This window comes from Phyllostomus hastatus, unplaced genomic scaffold (assembly GCF_019186645.2).
Source record: "Phyllostomus hastatus isolate PE091 unplaced genomic scaffold, TTU_PhHast_1.1 phas_contig_209, whole genome shotgun sequence".
NCBI lineage: Eukaryota > Metazoa > Chordata > Mammalia > Chiroptera > Phyllostomidae > Phyllostomus > Phyllostomus hastatus.
The window spans coordinates 6,333,738-6,347,726 of NW_025333735.1; the positions used below are offsets into that span (position 1 = coordinate 6,333,738).

At 36.7% G+C, this 13,989-nt stretch overlaps 1 protein-coding gene across 12 annotated transcripts in view; it reads right to left on the bottom strand.

Moving 5' to 3' along the window:
- ADGRL2 (adhesion G protein-coupled receptor L2) overlaps positions 1-13,989 on the bottom strand; it is a 264,537-nt gene that overhangs the window by 85,715 nt on the left and 164,833 nt on the right. For all 12 annotated transcript variants that reach the window (XM_045835271.1, XM_045835272.1, XM_045835270.1 and 9 more), the window contains one exon: positions 1,320-1,533. In XM_045835271.1, the coding sequence (XP_045691227.1) occupies positions 1,320-1,533 (214 nt within the window). The remainder of the gene's footprint in view (positions 1-1,319; positions 1,534-13,989) is intronic.

Genomic DNA, 13,989 nt, shown 5'->3' on the forward strand with positions numbered 1-13,989 from the left:
ATAAGACCTGGAGGAAATTTAAATGCATATTACTAAGTGAAAGAAGCCAATTGGGAAAGGCTATGTACTGTATGATTCCAACTTTATAACAGTCTAGAAAAGGCAAAACTATGAGGCAATGCGAAGGCCAGTGGTTATCGTGGGGTTCGCAGGGAGGAAGGAATAAACAGGTGGAGCACAGAGGATTTTTAGAGGGGAGAAACTGTTCTATGTGATACAATCACCCCCCATCCACACTTTCACTTTCCACAGCTTCAGTTACCTGAAGTCAACTGTGGTCGAAAAATACTGAGTGGAAAATTCCAGAAATAAGCTAATTTTACATAGTACACTATTCTGAGTACCATGATGAATCTCATGTGGTCCTGCTCCATTCCACCCAGAACATCAATCATCCCTGTGCCCAGCGTATACACACTGCACATACTATCTGACTTACCAGTGTCTCGGTTATCAGATCAATCCTTGTGGTATCAGGGCTTATGTTCAAGTAGCCCTGACTCTACTTTCTAATGGCCCCAAAATGCAATAGTGTTGCTGGCAATTCAACTACACCAAAAAGAAGCCATAAAGTGCTTCCTTTAAGTGAAAAACATATATATGTGTGTAGAGGAAAAACCACAGTAAATATAAAGTTCAGTCATATCCAGGTTTCAGGTTATCTATTGGAGGTCTTGGAAGGTATCCCCCTGGAAAAGGGGGAATGACTTATCACAATTGTGGATACATCACAAATTTGCGAAAACCAACAGAATGTACAACACTGAGAGTGAATTCTAATGAAAACTATGGATTTTGGGTGACAATGATGCACCAACGTGGGTTCATCTATTCAATCAAGTGTGCCACTGTGGTGTGAGATGCTGACAGCTGAGAACGCTGTGTACATTTGGGGATTGGAGTATGATAACTCTGCTATTTTTGCTATCATAAATAAAGTTTACTAATTTAAAAATTGAGGTGCATTTATGCCAAACCCAGACATTTAAACATTCTCGATATTACAAAATATATCAAAACTTTGAAGCCCTAAAAAACAAAATTACATTTAAAATATTACATACCTATACCCTTTGTTTGTATTTTCTTTAAAAATAAAAAGATGTTACATATTTCTTCTGATACATCTATATAAAAATGATAAACATTTAAATGTTGAAAACTTATAAAGTAGAAATCAACATTGGTAGGTAAAACCCTAACTTGACTTAATATATAGGCTGAAATATAAACTTCTCCAATCCACTTTGAAATTACTATAGTAATTTCACCAATTTAGATACAGTTGCTAAAATGGGATGTAACACACGAATCTTTACCTTTGAGTCATAATTTTGAAGGCATCTGGGAGGTAGCAGTCGGTATTCTCCATCTGAAACGGGTCAGCATCGCAGATCTTGTCATCGGTCCGACCATAGTTGGCACTCTCGATCATGATGACATCACTGCCCGGACAGCGCAGGTCGATGGAGTAACCTTCACAGGACAGTTCTCGCCTGACTAGCCCAAAGGGTAACGCTGCTCTGCTGAAACCTTTAAAAAATAAGATAAAGTAAAATTAACTTATTTATAATGTACATTATTTAAATAGGGCATTCTCAAATAATAGCATTCAGGTCTATATTCAAGAGATGTCACACAAACTATTTTTTTAAGTTTTCCATTCATACATTTATTTACATCCTTGGTTCAAGAATGTGTCAAGAATTTATTATTACACACACACGCGTGCACGCACACACACATACACATCCCTTTGGCTGAACTATCCACCTTAATAAGACAGTTTAAAATTACTCTAAACAAAACACTTTCTGTATCATCTTCTCACAGTCAGAAACTAAGTGGTTTTTTAGCTAAATTACATGAAAATGAAAAATTTAATCAATGAATAGTTTTACAAATATAGAATGTAACACTAATCAAGAAGCAGTTTTCATTTATGCAATGGAATAAAAACTCTGCTATACACTGGCCATACAGTCTCATCTAATGTAGACATATAATTCTTACTAGTAACATTATCTTAAATACTTTTGTCTTAGCAGTTTCCCTCCAAAGTAACTAAGTCACTATAACAGTAACATATTATGGCACAATAATATTTCAATTTCTATACATTTTATTTAAAACTGACAAAAATCAGCAGATGGGCATTCAAAGGAGCCAGCACTGCTCCAAGACAGTCTAGTCCAGCAGGTTGCAACAACCAGAAAGGGTCAAGTTCTCTAAGATTCAGTTCTGTCAATTTACAGAATGGAGATTAAAAAACATGTGTGATGATACTTTTTCTACCTGTGTGACTCTAAAATGAGATAATGTACATGGAAGTGCCTAACTAAAAACACCTGTATGAATTTATGCACATTGCACTAGGCAGAGTATAGATAACCACTGTTTATGAATGCTGTAAAAATTTTCCAAATTAAAGATTAGAGTTTTAAGCTTAACCATTTTTCAACCACGGGTCCCAAAGTAGTAACAGAGCACAGGAGGAAAGGTAAAAGCAGAAACAAAACAAGGAGAGCCAAGAAGAACTGTGCTCGGGAGAAGCACATCTTCGTCAAGCTGGTGTGCTACGCACTGGCTAGCTGCCGTATCAAACATTTGTCCTATATTGCCTCAATTCTTTGTTATTTACGTTGTATAACCTGTCACCACCTATATTTTTCCTGTTACAAAATATTAGCAACAATTTTGGTATCTTTTTCTTATTTCTATCCTTTAATTACTCTGCATCACAGGAATTACTCCTTCTTACTGAAAAATACCGACCCTCAGAAGTAGTCTGTTCTAAAATACACACTTCCAGTTGAAGAGCGGGCGGCATTCAGGTCAATTCAAAGTCAAAACCTTGCCCTGTTTAGCTTTTACTGTTGAATACCTCTCACTAATTCTGTGGAATGTAAAGTCATATGGATAAACGTGCATTCTCGTTATAATATGAAAATAATTATACAAAAGGGTGATTGGGTTACACAGGAGTACGATTTAGAAAATTAGCAACTCTCAAACCTGGCTGCCCTCTCAGTTTTACTGAGAAAACTAAAGACGTAGTTGAAATGAAGAGGGAAGGAAAGGACACAATTTGGAGCACAGAAATCTATAGGGGATTGTGGCAAACCCAACTCTGTTAAGTTTCCACTAGGAAAGTTTATGGACTTAGAAGATTATTAAAAGTATGTGGAGAGGTTCACTATCAACAAAGAAGAAATAGTGAAACTGAGCTGGGAAAATGTCAAGACAAACAGAAAATAGGCCAACTTTTCTGAGAATTTATTTATGAACTTCTCCAAGTTCATAAATCAACTTTATATACTATGATCTGTCCAGAAAGTATCTAGCCAATATTATGAAAAATGGACATTTATTGAAAAAGCTACAGGATGCAAGAAACATTGTATGTAAGAAAATGATACCTCAGGCCCCTTCAAAGTAAGAACCTTGGGACCGCACACAGTTCTCCCAGTCATCATCAGCTGCCCTGTCATATTTCCCTGAATCTCATAGATGGTCTGAAATCTCTTCCCTTTCAAAGGTGATTCTAGTTTAGGGAAAAGCCAGAAGTTGCAGGGTGCCAAATCTGGGCTGTAGGGGAGCTGAGTCACCTAGGTGATTTGATATTCTGCCAAAACCTCTTCACGAGACATGATGCATGAGCAACCATGTTGTCAGTGATAAAGCTGCCAGATGCCCATAGCTGTGGCCTTCTGAATCATCCAAATAGTTTTCTCAGAGAAATGTTCAAGCTTAATGCAAACTTTGATGCAAATTCTTTGCTTTACTTGCTCAGTCATTTTGAATGCAACGGCCACACGGTACAAATGCTCTCTCAAGGGTGTCTACTGCCCCCACTAACTAGTACAACAAAGTTGTCATGGTTCATGCATGTGCATTCCAGTCCACTCTCCCTGGCTGCCAGGTTACATCAATGTTGTGAGAACTGTTCTCCTTATATCAACAATGGCTGGATTTTTCGGACAGACTGTACACACACCCATACCCACACCCACACCCATATATAAAACTGTCTTCTTCTGCCCTGGCTGGCATGACTCAATAGACTGAGTGCCGGCCTGTGAACCAAAAGGCTGCTGATTCAATTTCCAGTCAAGGCACACGCATGGGTTGTGGGCCAGGTCCCTGGTTGAGGGGGTGCAAGAGAGGCAACTGATCGGTGTTTCTCTCCCTCTCTTTCCGCCTCCCTTCTCCTCTCTCTAAAAATAAATTAAAATCTGTTTTTAAAAATTGCTTTCTTCCATTTTCTAGATACTGGAATGTACTGCCTTCAAAAAATAATCCAATTTAAACTAGTTTTATTATATTTATTTTAATTGAAATATTTTTAGAGTGTCAGAAAGGACTTTTATTTCTGAAGCAAAAGCTATGTGGAAATTCAAATAAGTGACATAAAACTGTGGAGCACAGTTTAAATAAAAATATTACAACTAATGCTAATTTGAAAAATTCAGTATTTTCACTAAGTAAAAGTTATGAAAAAGCACAACAAAACTGATTCCTAAACATTTTTTTATCCCCTTTCCTGCACACTAATGACTTAATATACTGAGTCAAATGGAAGAAACTATCGCAAGTATGGCCACTATTTCTTAATCACACTTTCTTCTTTTGTACATGAAGTAACTCCCTTTTTTTATTGTTGTGCAAGGACACTTGTCTCCATTTTACCCCCACCACTCTCTCCACCCCACTACTTCCATCTCCACCTCCCACCCTCAATCCTTCCCCCCTTTGGCTTGTCCATGGGTCCTTTACACATGTTCCTTGGTGACCCTCCCCCTTCTTTTCCCCATTATCCCCACCTCCCCTCTGGTCATTGTCAGTTTGTTCTTTATTACCATGTCTCTGGTTCTAGACAATGTTTTGCTCCCTTGTTTGTTTTCTTGATTAGGTTCCACTTATAGGTGAGAGCATATTGTATTTGTCTTCACCACCTGGCTTATTTCACTTAGCATAATACCCTCCAGTTCCATCCATGGTGTTGCGAAAGGTAAGGAGTCCTTTCTTTCTTTCTGCTGCATAGTATTCCATTTTGTGTATATGAAGTAATTCTTAACTGTTTATTTTTACAAATAATTTGCCAAGACTACCAGACTGATACCTAAACATGACTTTGCATCAGAGTTATCTGGTAAATGTTTTTAAAAAGACAGATCTTCAAGCCCTAATCCAGACCTATTCAATCAGAATCTCTAGGTTCAGATGAAGCTAAAATATCTGTTCTGGGGGAGAAAAACATGAATTTATTTGCAGCACACTCATATATAATAACTAAGATGTGCTAAGAATTTCTCCAAGGCCTTTATAAAATAGTTTTTATTGTTCTATTGGGATTACATATTTTTCAGTCATTGTCATCATATTTCCCCTTAATTCTCCAACATAACTTTATTTTAATCTTGTAACATATTCTTAATAGGCACTCTGAAACGTTTATCAGCTAAACCTAACGTCTGGGCCCACATCAGCGCAACTTTATATTGAATGAGTTTTCTCCCGAGTATGGATCAACTTCCCAGTTTTTTTTGCATGTCTTCTAACATTTTGTTGTTGAAAACCAGACATTTGAAATATTACAGTATTAGCAACACTTGATTCAGATCTCTTTCCCCCGAGAATTGCTGCTGGTGAGGTATTTTCCTTTTAGTATCATGACTGGATTTAAATCTGCAAAATTCATCTCCCCCACAGTGTGCAACTCCTGTGTCTCTCCTATTATTGTTACTGCTGCTGTTGTTATTTTAATTCTGATTTTTATTTTCTCATCTGGCTTCCTAGGGATCACCCCTATCTCCACAAAGCTTAGTGATCAGGCAATGATTGATTGAATATAGACTTTTCACAAAAACCATGAACCCATAATACAATATCTAACCTCTGCAGCATGATCTGAGTGTGTGTTGGGAGAGTGTTCAGAATCCAGAACATGTTCAAGTCAGCCTGGGTTATTTTTCTCACTGACACATGTGTACAGCTTCCAGTTTCTCAAGAAAGAACAGAAAACTTCAGGTTCCTTCATTTCCAAGTTTTCCTGGTTATGTTTTGGACTGGCCCTGCAGTCTCCCCACCTGGGACCACCACCTCAGGCAGAGTTGTGGGTTTTTCCCATCAGTTTTCCACAGTGTTTACTGCTTTTACTGACAGTACTGCTGGATGTGGGTCCCTGGCCCAACCTCACTCCAAACCAAGCCACTTTTTCCTGGCAGCAGAGTGAATTTCAAGGCCAGTCTTACCCCACTGAAAGGACCAAAAGGACATGCGTATCTAAAGGAGTTGCACGGTGGGGTGGGGACAGTAGCAGCCAGGCTGGCAGGCTTTAAACTTTCACAGTTCACACTGCAAGTTCTGCCAGCTTTCTATAATTAAATACCCTCTCAATTTCTTACATGGCTTTGTTTAGTTTCCAGAGCCCTAAAGTGGTTGTTGTTGACAATTCTTTCCAAGTTCACCCTTGTTTGGGAGTGAGAGGGATTTGCCACTCTTGTTACCCCATCATCACCAGGAGTTCCTCTAAAGACTACAGATAGTCCTGGCTGGTGTGGCTGAGTAGACTGAGCATTGGCCTGCGAACCAAAGTGTCATTGGTTTGATCCCTAGCCAGGGCACATGCCTGGGTTGCAGTCCAGGTCCCCAGTAGGGGGCACATGAGAGGCAACCACACATTGATGTTTCTCTCCCTCTCTTTTTCTCCCTCCCCTCCCCTCTGTCTAAAAATTTAAAAGAATTTTTAAAAATAGACTACAAATAATTACTGACTATATTTTCTCAAAACAATTGTATGAGATAGGGATTATTGTTATTATAACCATTTTACAGAAGAAGAAACTGAAGCATGGAAAAATTACACTTTCCATGATCACAAATCCAGTAAGAGTGAAATGAAGGTTTGAAGCCTAGTAATTCAGTTCCCAGGTTCATGGCATTCAATGTTACTTTAATGCCTCTCCAAATGATAATGACAATCAGCAGCAGGTTTGGGGACTCCTTGTGGAGGGAATAGTTAGGGTGTACTGTGTGCTTCTAGTTTTAGAGTAAGAAGAGCAGAAAAGGAAATAGTGCCTAGTGGCCAAGTATTCGATGAAATTGGTCAACATAATCAACATAAATAAATTCTAAATTAAAGCCTTTTATTCACACTACTACTATGACATTTATTCTAAGATGTATGTTCAACTTACATCTATTTCAACAAAGAAAAAAATAAGCATCCCAACAAGTATAATCCAATCCATCTTGCAGCCTTGACAGTTGAAGAAAAAAACTTGTGGGAGGCCCTGGGAGCAAAAAAATCAATACTGCAGCTTTGTGCTGTGCAAATGTGAATACTGCCAGACAGCAGTGCTTAGAGTAAAATGAACTGTTTTGCTCCATTTTCTCCACTCTGAACAAATGATTTTGAAAAGACAATTTTTCCCCCCGAGCTATAAAATGTCAAGCAATAACTCTCAGTGCTTTAGGCTGGTGATTGGAATAAATACCTCCCAGCAACAGGTGCAGTGACTTAGGCCTGAAATCGTTCACATTCAGGGGATAACTCCTAATAAACAGATGCACTGCTACCAGATGGGAATTTGTGAGACCAGAATTGGAATTCTGTCACTGAATTTTGCATCATTTATGAGCATTTTTGCAAGAAAATATGCTACTGTGGCAATAAATAGTACATGCTGCTATAAGCTTAGCCTTGATTGGGAACATTTTCCTTTTCTAACATTGTCTCCATTCAGTCTGTTTTTTGCACATTTCCGTAAAATCACGCACACCTATAAAAGTCTTCTTATTAAGCTGTAATGTAAAAACTTCAACTTTTCTGGTACTGTTTTTCTTAATTACTTGGAACTGAACCCTGTCATGGATGCTAGTGTTCATGCTGTCAAGGGTTCCGGTAAGCACCGTGACTTCTGATTATCGGAGACCTCTGTGGGACTGGGGCTGTGACTTCAAGCTCTGCTGAAACATTAACTCGGGCCACAATCTATTACCAGTGCTGGCATTTGAAATCTCTGACTTATCCCTGTTTATGTATGTTAATGAGATTTCTTCCTAAAATGGAAATGAGAAAAATACTTAATAAGGAGGGGACATGATTTCAGCCAAGCTGAACTCTAGTTTACAAGCTTCCAGAAAATTTATTTCCAATTCATTAGAATTTCGATGAAAAGAGAATATGAAAAGCAAACCTAAAAGGTAAAAATATTTCACTAGTAGTTTAAGTTGTTCATTCATCTCTGCATATTCATGAAGTCATCAAACTTAAAAAATCAAGGACATATAATAAAACTTGTCTTTGTATACTAAACTTTTCTTTTTATACAGCCTGTGAAAAACTTACTTCATGTATGTGTGCAGACTGTCACTCTATTGTTTTAGTTACCCTATTACTCCATTTAAGAAATAACTTTATCAATCTAAACACCTAAACTTTTTACTCATTAACATTATGATCCTTTTAACCTGTCAGTATTATGTGAGGAGCCTAAATAATGACAATGGAGAGAAAAAAAAACAACTACTTTCACCTTTAAACTTGTTTTCATATCGAGGATAAAGAAAAGAATGCAATACCATTTTCCAGCTTAAGAACACACACTTTGAAAATGTAGCAATTTGAGTGTAAGTAAACTTGGTTATGAGCATGAAACACCAATCAAATCCTTACAGAAATACTAAGTGCGTGCAAAAGAAAGTGTTCAATTTAAGATCATGTAGTACACAGTAATCAACTCACTATATACAGGTGATAGATATGCCTTGGCTTCTTGGGTCATTTATTTACAAGCTGGTTTTCTTTTTACTTTTGAATATATTTTAAGTTGTGAAGAATTTCAAACAAATTATTTTCTAAGAAGAATATTTAGTTTTAAGCAAAATCAATCTACATACAAAATACTGTGAATTAAATTGGCATACACAAAAAATTCCTAACAAATAAATGTTTGATGAAAAAGTGAATGCATCATTAAATCCAATTACAGAAACAACAAGGGTTTCTTGGGATTCACTAAGTAAAATACTGGACACACGTTGCCACTCAAAGGCAACGTGAAAATTTATTTTTAGAAAGCATTAAGTAGTTAGGTTTGAATATTACTACTTCTGAAATCCTCTTGATATTTTAAGGAGAAAGTATACGAGTCCTTCTAGACATTTTTGGTATTAAATTCCTCATTAAAAAGAAATTAATTTCTCCACTAAAAACTTGTAAACCACTGATTAATAATTCACAAGTGCCATAAAAATAAAGCAATTTCAAAGTTATAAAATACCATCAGTTTAATTGTGAACTCTAAAAGAAAAATTCCTAATAAGCATGTCTGTTAAAAGTAATATATGCCACAAAGAGAGGCTGTCAATAGCCTTAGCATATAACTACTTCTTCCAAGTTCACAAATATAGAATACTTAATTCTTATCTCCTTTATTTTAGGAAAAAATAGTGAATTTTTTATTAAGCCACAGTGTCACCCTTACGACTCAGTGACTATGTTTAAACTATTCCCTCTGCACAGAATATTTTACCCATTTTTCTCCTAGACAATAATTACTCTCCAAAATTCAGTTCAAGGCTTCTCTAATAATGGGGAAAGCAAAATCTGAGCTCAGGTGTGGGCTATTTTCTTTCTTCTAGTGAATATTTATTGAGGATCTACTACGTGCCTGGGACCCTTCTAAACACTTAGGATATAACAGTGAACAAAAATGACAATGATCCCTGTGCCTGAGTCACTTACATGAGAAGAGAGTTCTCCTTGAGGAAAAGTATCTTACCTCGCTGGATGACCAATATAATGCCAAAACCTAATAGAGTCAGTTTACACTGCTCTCTTTGTAGAGGGCATGAAATAAAGGTACATTAAATGAATGGATGTACAAATAAATTAAGTGATGAACAACTATGACCTTCTCTACCAAAGCAGGTAACATACTCTAAGATTCTCTTTACTTATGTAGTCCTTCCCTACTGAACTCTGAGCTGCTCAATAGAAAGAAGTGAGTTCTAGGGGGGACTCACTAAATATATTTTTGCATTCTTTGTTTCCAGCACGGTGCATGGCACATATTAGGCATGCCCATTTTGCTTAATTTTATCTTATGTTTTATTTTATTACTTTAATTCCTTATACAAAAAGATATCCAATATACCCAAGAATACAAAATGAAAATATTTTTTAAGGGAGAGAGGAAAACACACCACAATTTTATCTTTTTATATGTCGGCTTTAAAGTTTCCAGTTTTGAAGTTTAAGCTAAGAAAATGTTTTATTAAAAATTCAGATGTCGCCCTGGCTGGAGTAGCTCAGTGGATTGAGCGCGGGCTGGGAACCAAAGTGTCCCAGGTTCGATTCCCAGCCAGGGTACATGCCTGGGCTGCAGGCCATAACCCCCAGCAACCGCACATTGATGTTTCTCTCTCTCTCTCTCTCTCTCTCTCTCTCTCTCTCTCTCTCTCTCTCTCTCTCTCTCTCCCTCCCTCCCTTCCCTCTCTAAAAATAAATAAACAAAATCTTTAAAAAAAAATTCAGATGTCAAGTGACCAAAAATATAACAAAGGTGACATCCCCAAATCCATGGTACTTAACTATGAAATGCACCCTTCAGTGTCTGACATGCTGAAGTTCAAAATCATCCAGGAGTTGAGGTCCTTAGTCACATAAAAGCATCACAAAAACCAGAAGAGCAACTTAACCCCCCTCTCTTTTTACTTCCCTTAGAAAAACAGGAAATACTCTTACATTTATTATTTTTATAACTAGTTAAAACCAGTTTAACTTTAAATAGTTGCTATCAGAAATGCAATTTCCGAAGTCATTCATATTTTACCATGAAATTAAAATTCTTAAATAATTCCACGTAATTTATTCACAGATAACAACAAAATTGAAAATAATCTCAAAGTAACAAAACATCAATTTCATTAGTTCCTCTGGCACAATTTATTTCTACTTTCATGGTGATCATTTAATATAATCTTTTCACAATTTTTTTTTTGCAGTGCTTCTGTTACCAGAAATTCCATAGGTTGACTACACTCAACCTTAGAATGTTTGGTCTTAAAAGAGTTAAATAACAAATATGCAAAAATAGGAGACTTGCCCCCTCATCCAGTGACTCACCCACAAAGCCATACTGACTGAAACAATCTCTTCCTTTGCAGTATTAGTCTGATGACTACAGCTAATTAGAGGTGGCAACCTCACTAAAGTGTTCCCCAAGCAGGTCTCCCAGATGCGAGAGAGTCAAAATTCGGATTCTAAGGCTTTTTGTTAATGCCTTATTATCTTTAAATATAAACAAGAAAACATTTTTTAAATTCACACAAAATTATGAACCATAATTTCACTTTTAAGTATTTTCGTAATTTCATCTTTAAAAAGTACACTTAAATCTAATCACAAGAGGAACAACAATGTATATGAACACAAGATTTTCACATCAATTAACTTTTATTTGGCAACAATGATCACTAAAGGTGTAAAGAAGTTACCAGGGTTAAGTGGCTTCCTCATTAAAGGTATCTATACACATGGGCAATTAATACTGTCTAAAATGTATTTGAGTTAACTACATTGAAACTGCACTGGAACCACCCACTCAATTCACTCAATCCCAAACAGGAATCCAAATTCAACCACATTCAACCACAGCTGATTTGAAATGAATGAATGTCCTAGAAGGGAAACGCTTTCTATCTCCATATACATGAGGTATTTATTTCTCACTTCAGGTTGAAAAGATAGCCTAAAACCAGTCTCAACTCTTATACCTTGACTTTGCACAAACTGTTACCCACGCTAACAATCAGATCATTTACAAAGTGTCAGACATTAACCTTTTTCCCACTGAAAGGAGAAATTTTCTGTCTTTGTTCCTCCATGCTATAAGTCACTCTTTCCCCCAAACTTCAAAAGACCCATTCTTGAAGTTAGGACATTTTTTAAAAAACTAAATACAGTAATACCTATCAAAGATCATAGAAAGCCTTTTCTGCTAAAGGTAAGAAGGCATTTTCCAACATGGTTCTAGAAGAAAACCTAATAAAATGTTTACTGAAGTACTTTCCCACCTCAAAAAATAACTAGACCTAAGCTGAGTTTTTTTTTAATTTCCCCTTTCCCCCTAAACAATGCTTAAAATTTTATTCTAAATTATGCTACATACATGAAATCTTTAAACCCAAATTTAAACTGTCACTACTAACATAAGACTCTTCCTTTACCACTGAAGATTATTTTTCTCTCACCAACAGTTGTAAAGATAAACTTCTGAAACATACACAGTTACAGGAACAACTCACTGACAACTAAGTAAGAGGATGTTTAAAAGTTACTCCAGTCAACAATGCACTACTGTGCTATTACTTTTCTCAATGTTACTGGACCAATTAAAAACTGTAAAATGACAATGAGTAAAACCAAATGATGTAGTAAGCCCATTTGTGAATTTCTTTTCAAAATGCAAAGTCAAAATAATCAAAATCACCACCAACAGCAAACAGCATTTCTAACCTCTTACAAACACCTTTGGTAATTGCACTCAGACACTGCTCATTCATTCATCCAGTTGTATTTATGTCCTTAGCTCTTTCTAATTCCTCCATTAGACCCAGGAATAAGCCACAGAAACTAACAATTCTCTAGTTGGAAGTAACTCCACTGCTTGCACAAACTACAGAAAGCCTGCTCAGTGGACAAAGTCCTCCCTGAAGCAAAGTGATGTCTTACAAAACTACTAATTGTGATACTATGAGGTAAAAACAGAAACCACCTTCCCAAAATGATATGAAGGTTAAATAATTTCTCAAGTGACAATATAACGACTTTGATGTTGTGGGTGGTTTTGGTGTTATTTTGTGCTCTGAGGTTGAGGTTTGTTCCTTTTGTTGTTGTTCCCTTTTTTGATTGCATTTTTAATGAAAAGATGAGGCTCCTGAGAACACACTCAGGTATTTTCAAATCTGTGTCTCCTGAACATTCAGGGAGAGAGGGAGGGTGGGATGGAGAGACAATTTAAATCCAACACTGTAAAAGTAAAAGGTGTTGCCTTAAAAAGAAACTAATACTACTTTTCCACAGAGTAGAAATCATATCCTTCCTTGTATTTAACTTCCAAACTGAACATCAAGGGAACTAAGAAACAGCATGGTGGGAATCCCAAGGGTAGAAGCCCTGACCCTACACAGACAACCCACTGTCACCTTTCCTGTTTGCTCCCTACAGATGCCCAGAGTGCGGAGGTGGCACAGCAGTTCCCACATCTCGTTTCACATATTCTAACAGATGACAGCTGACCCTTGAATAACATGGGTTTCATCTGCCTGTGTCCACTTATACAGAATTTTTTTCAATAAATGCTATAAAATGTATTTTCCTTATGATTTTAATAAAATTTTCTTTTCTCTAGCTTACTTTATTGTAAAGAATGCAGTATATAACACATACAAATACAAAATATTTGTTAACTATGTTGTTAGTAACATTTCCAAAGAGCAGGTTATTAGTACTGAAGTTTTGGGGAAATCCAAAGTTAACATTGATTTTTGACCGTGTGGGATCCACCCCCTAACCTTCATGTTGTTCAAGGGTCACTGGTTAAGGGACTGCAAGAGAAATGGCTCGTAGGACGCTGTCCGAGTCAGTGTTGCTGCGCCCTAGTATTCTCCTTGTAATTTTCTTCTTGCTCTTTGTTTCAAATTTCTCCCCAACTCAATCCAGGCTTCTTCCCAGTGCACCCCAAGGCTGCCGCTTTGCTGATGTTTGTGTGTTAACCCTTACTTGCTGAAAGGTGGATGAGTGATCTAATTTTATGAAATTCACTATTCATACTTAAAAAAAGAAGCAAATGGTACCTGTGACACCAACGTGCTATGTAGAAAATTCATTTATTCCATATAATTAATCAAAGCGTACCAATTTAATGTTTATGCTAGTTGAGTCTTAAATAATTTATTCACAATCTAAAATCCAATATG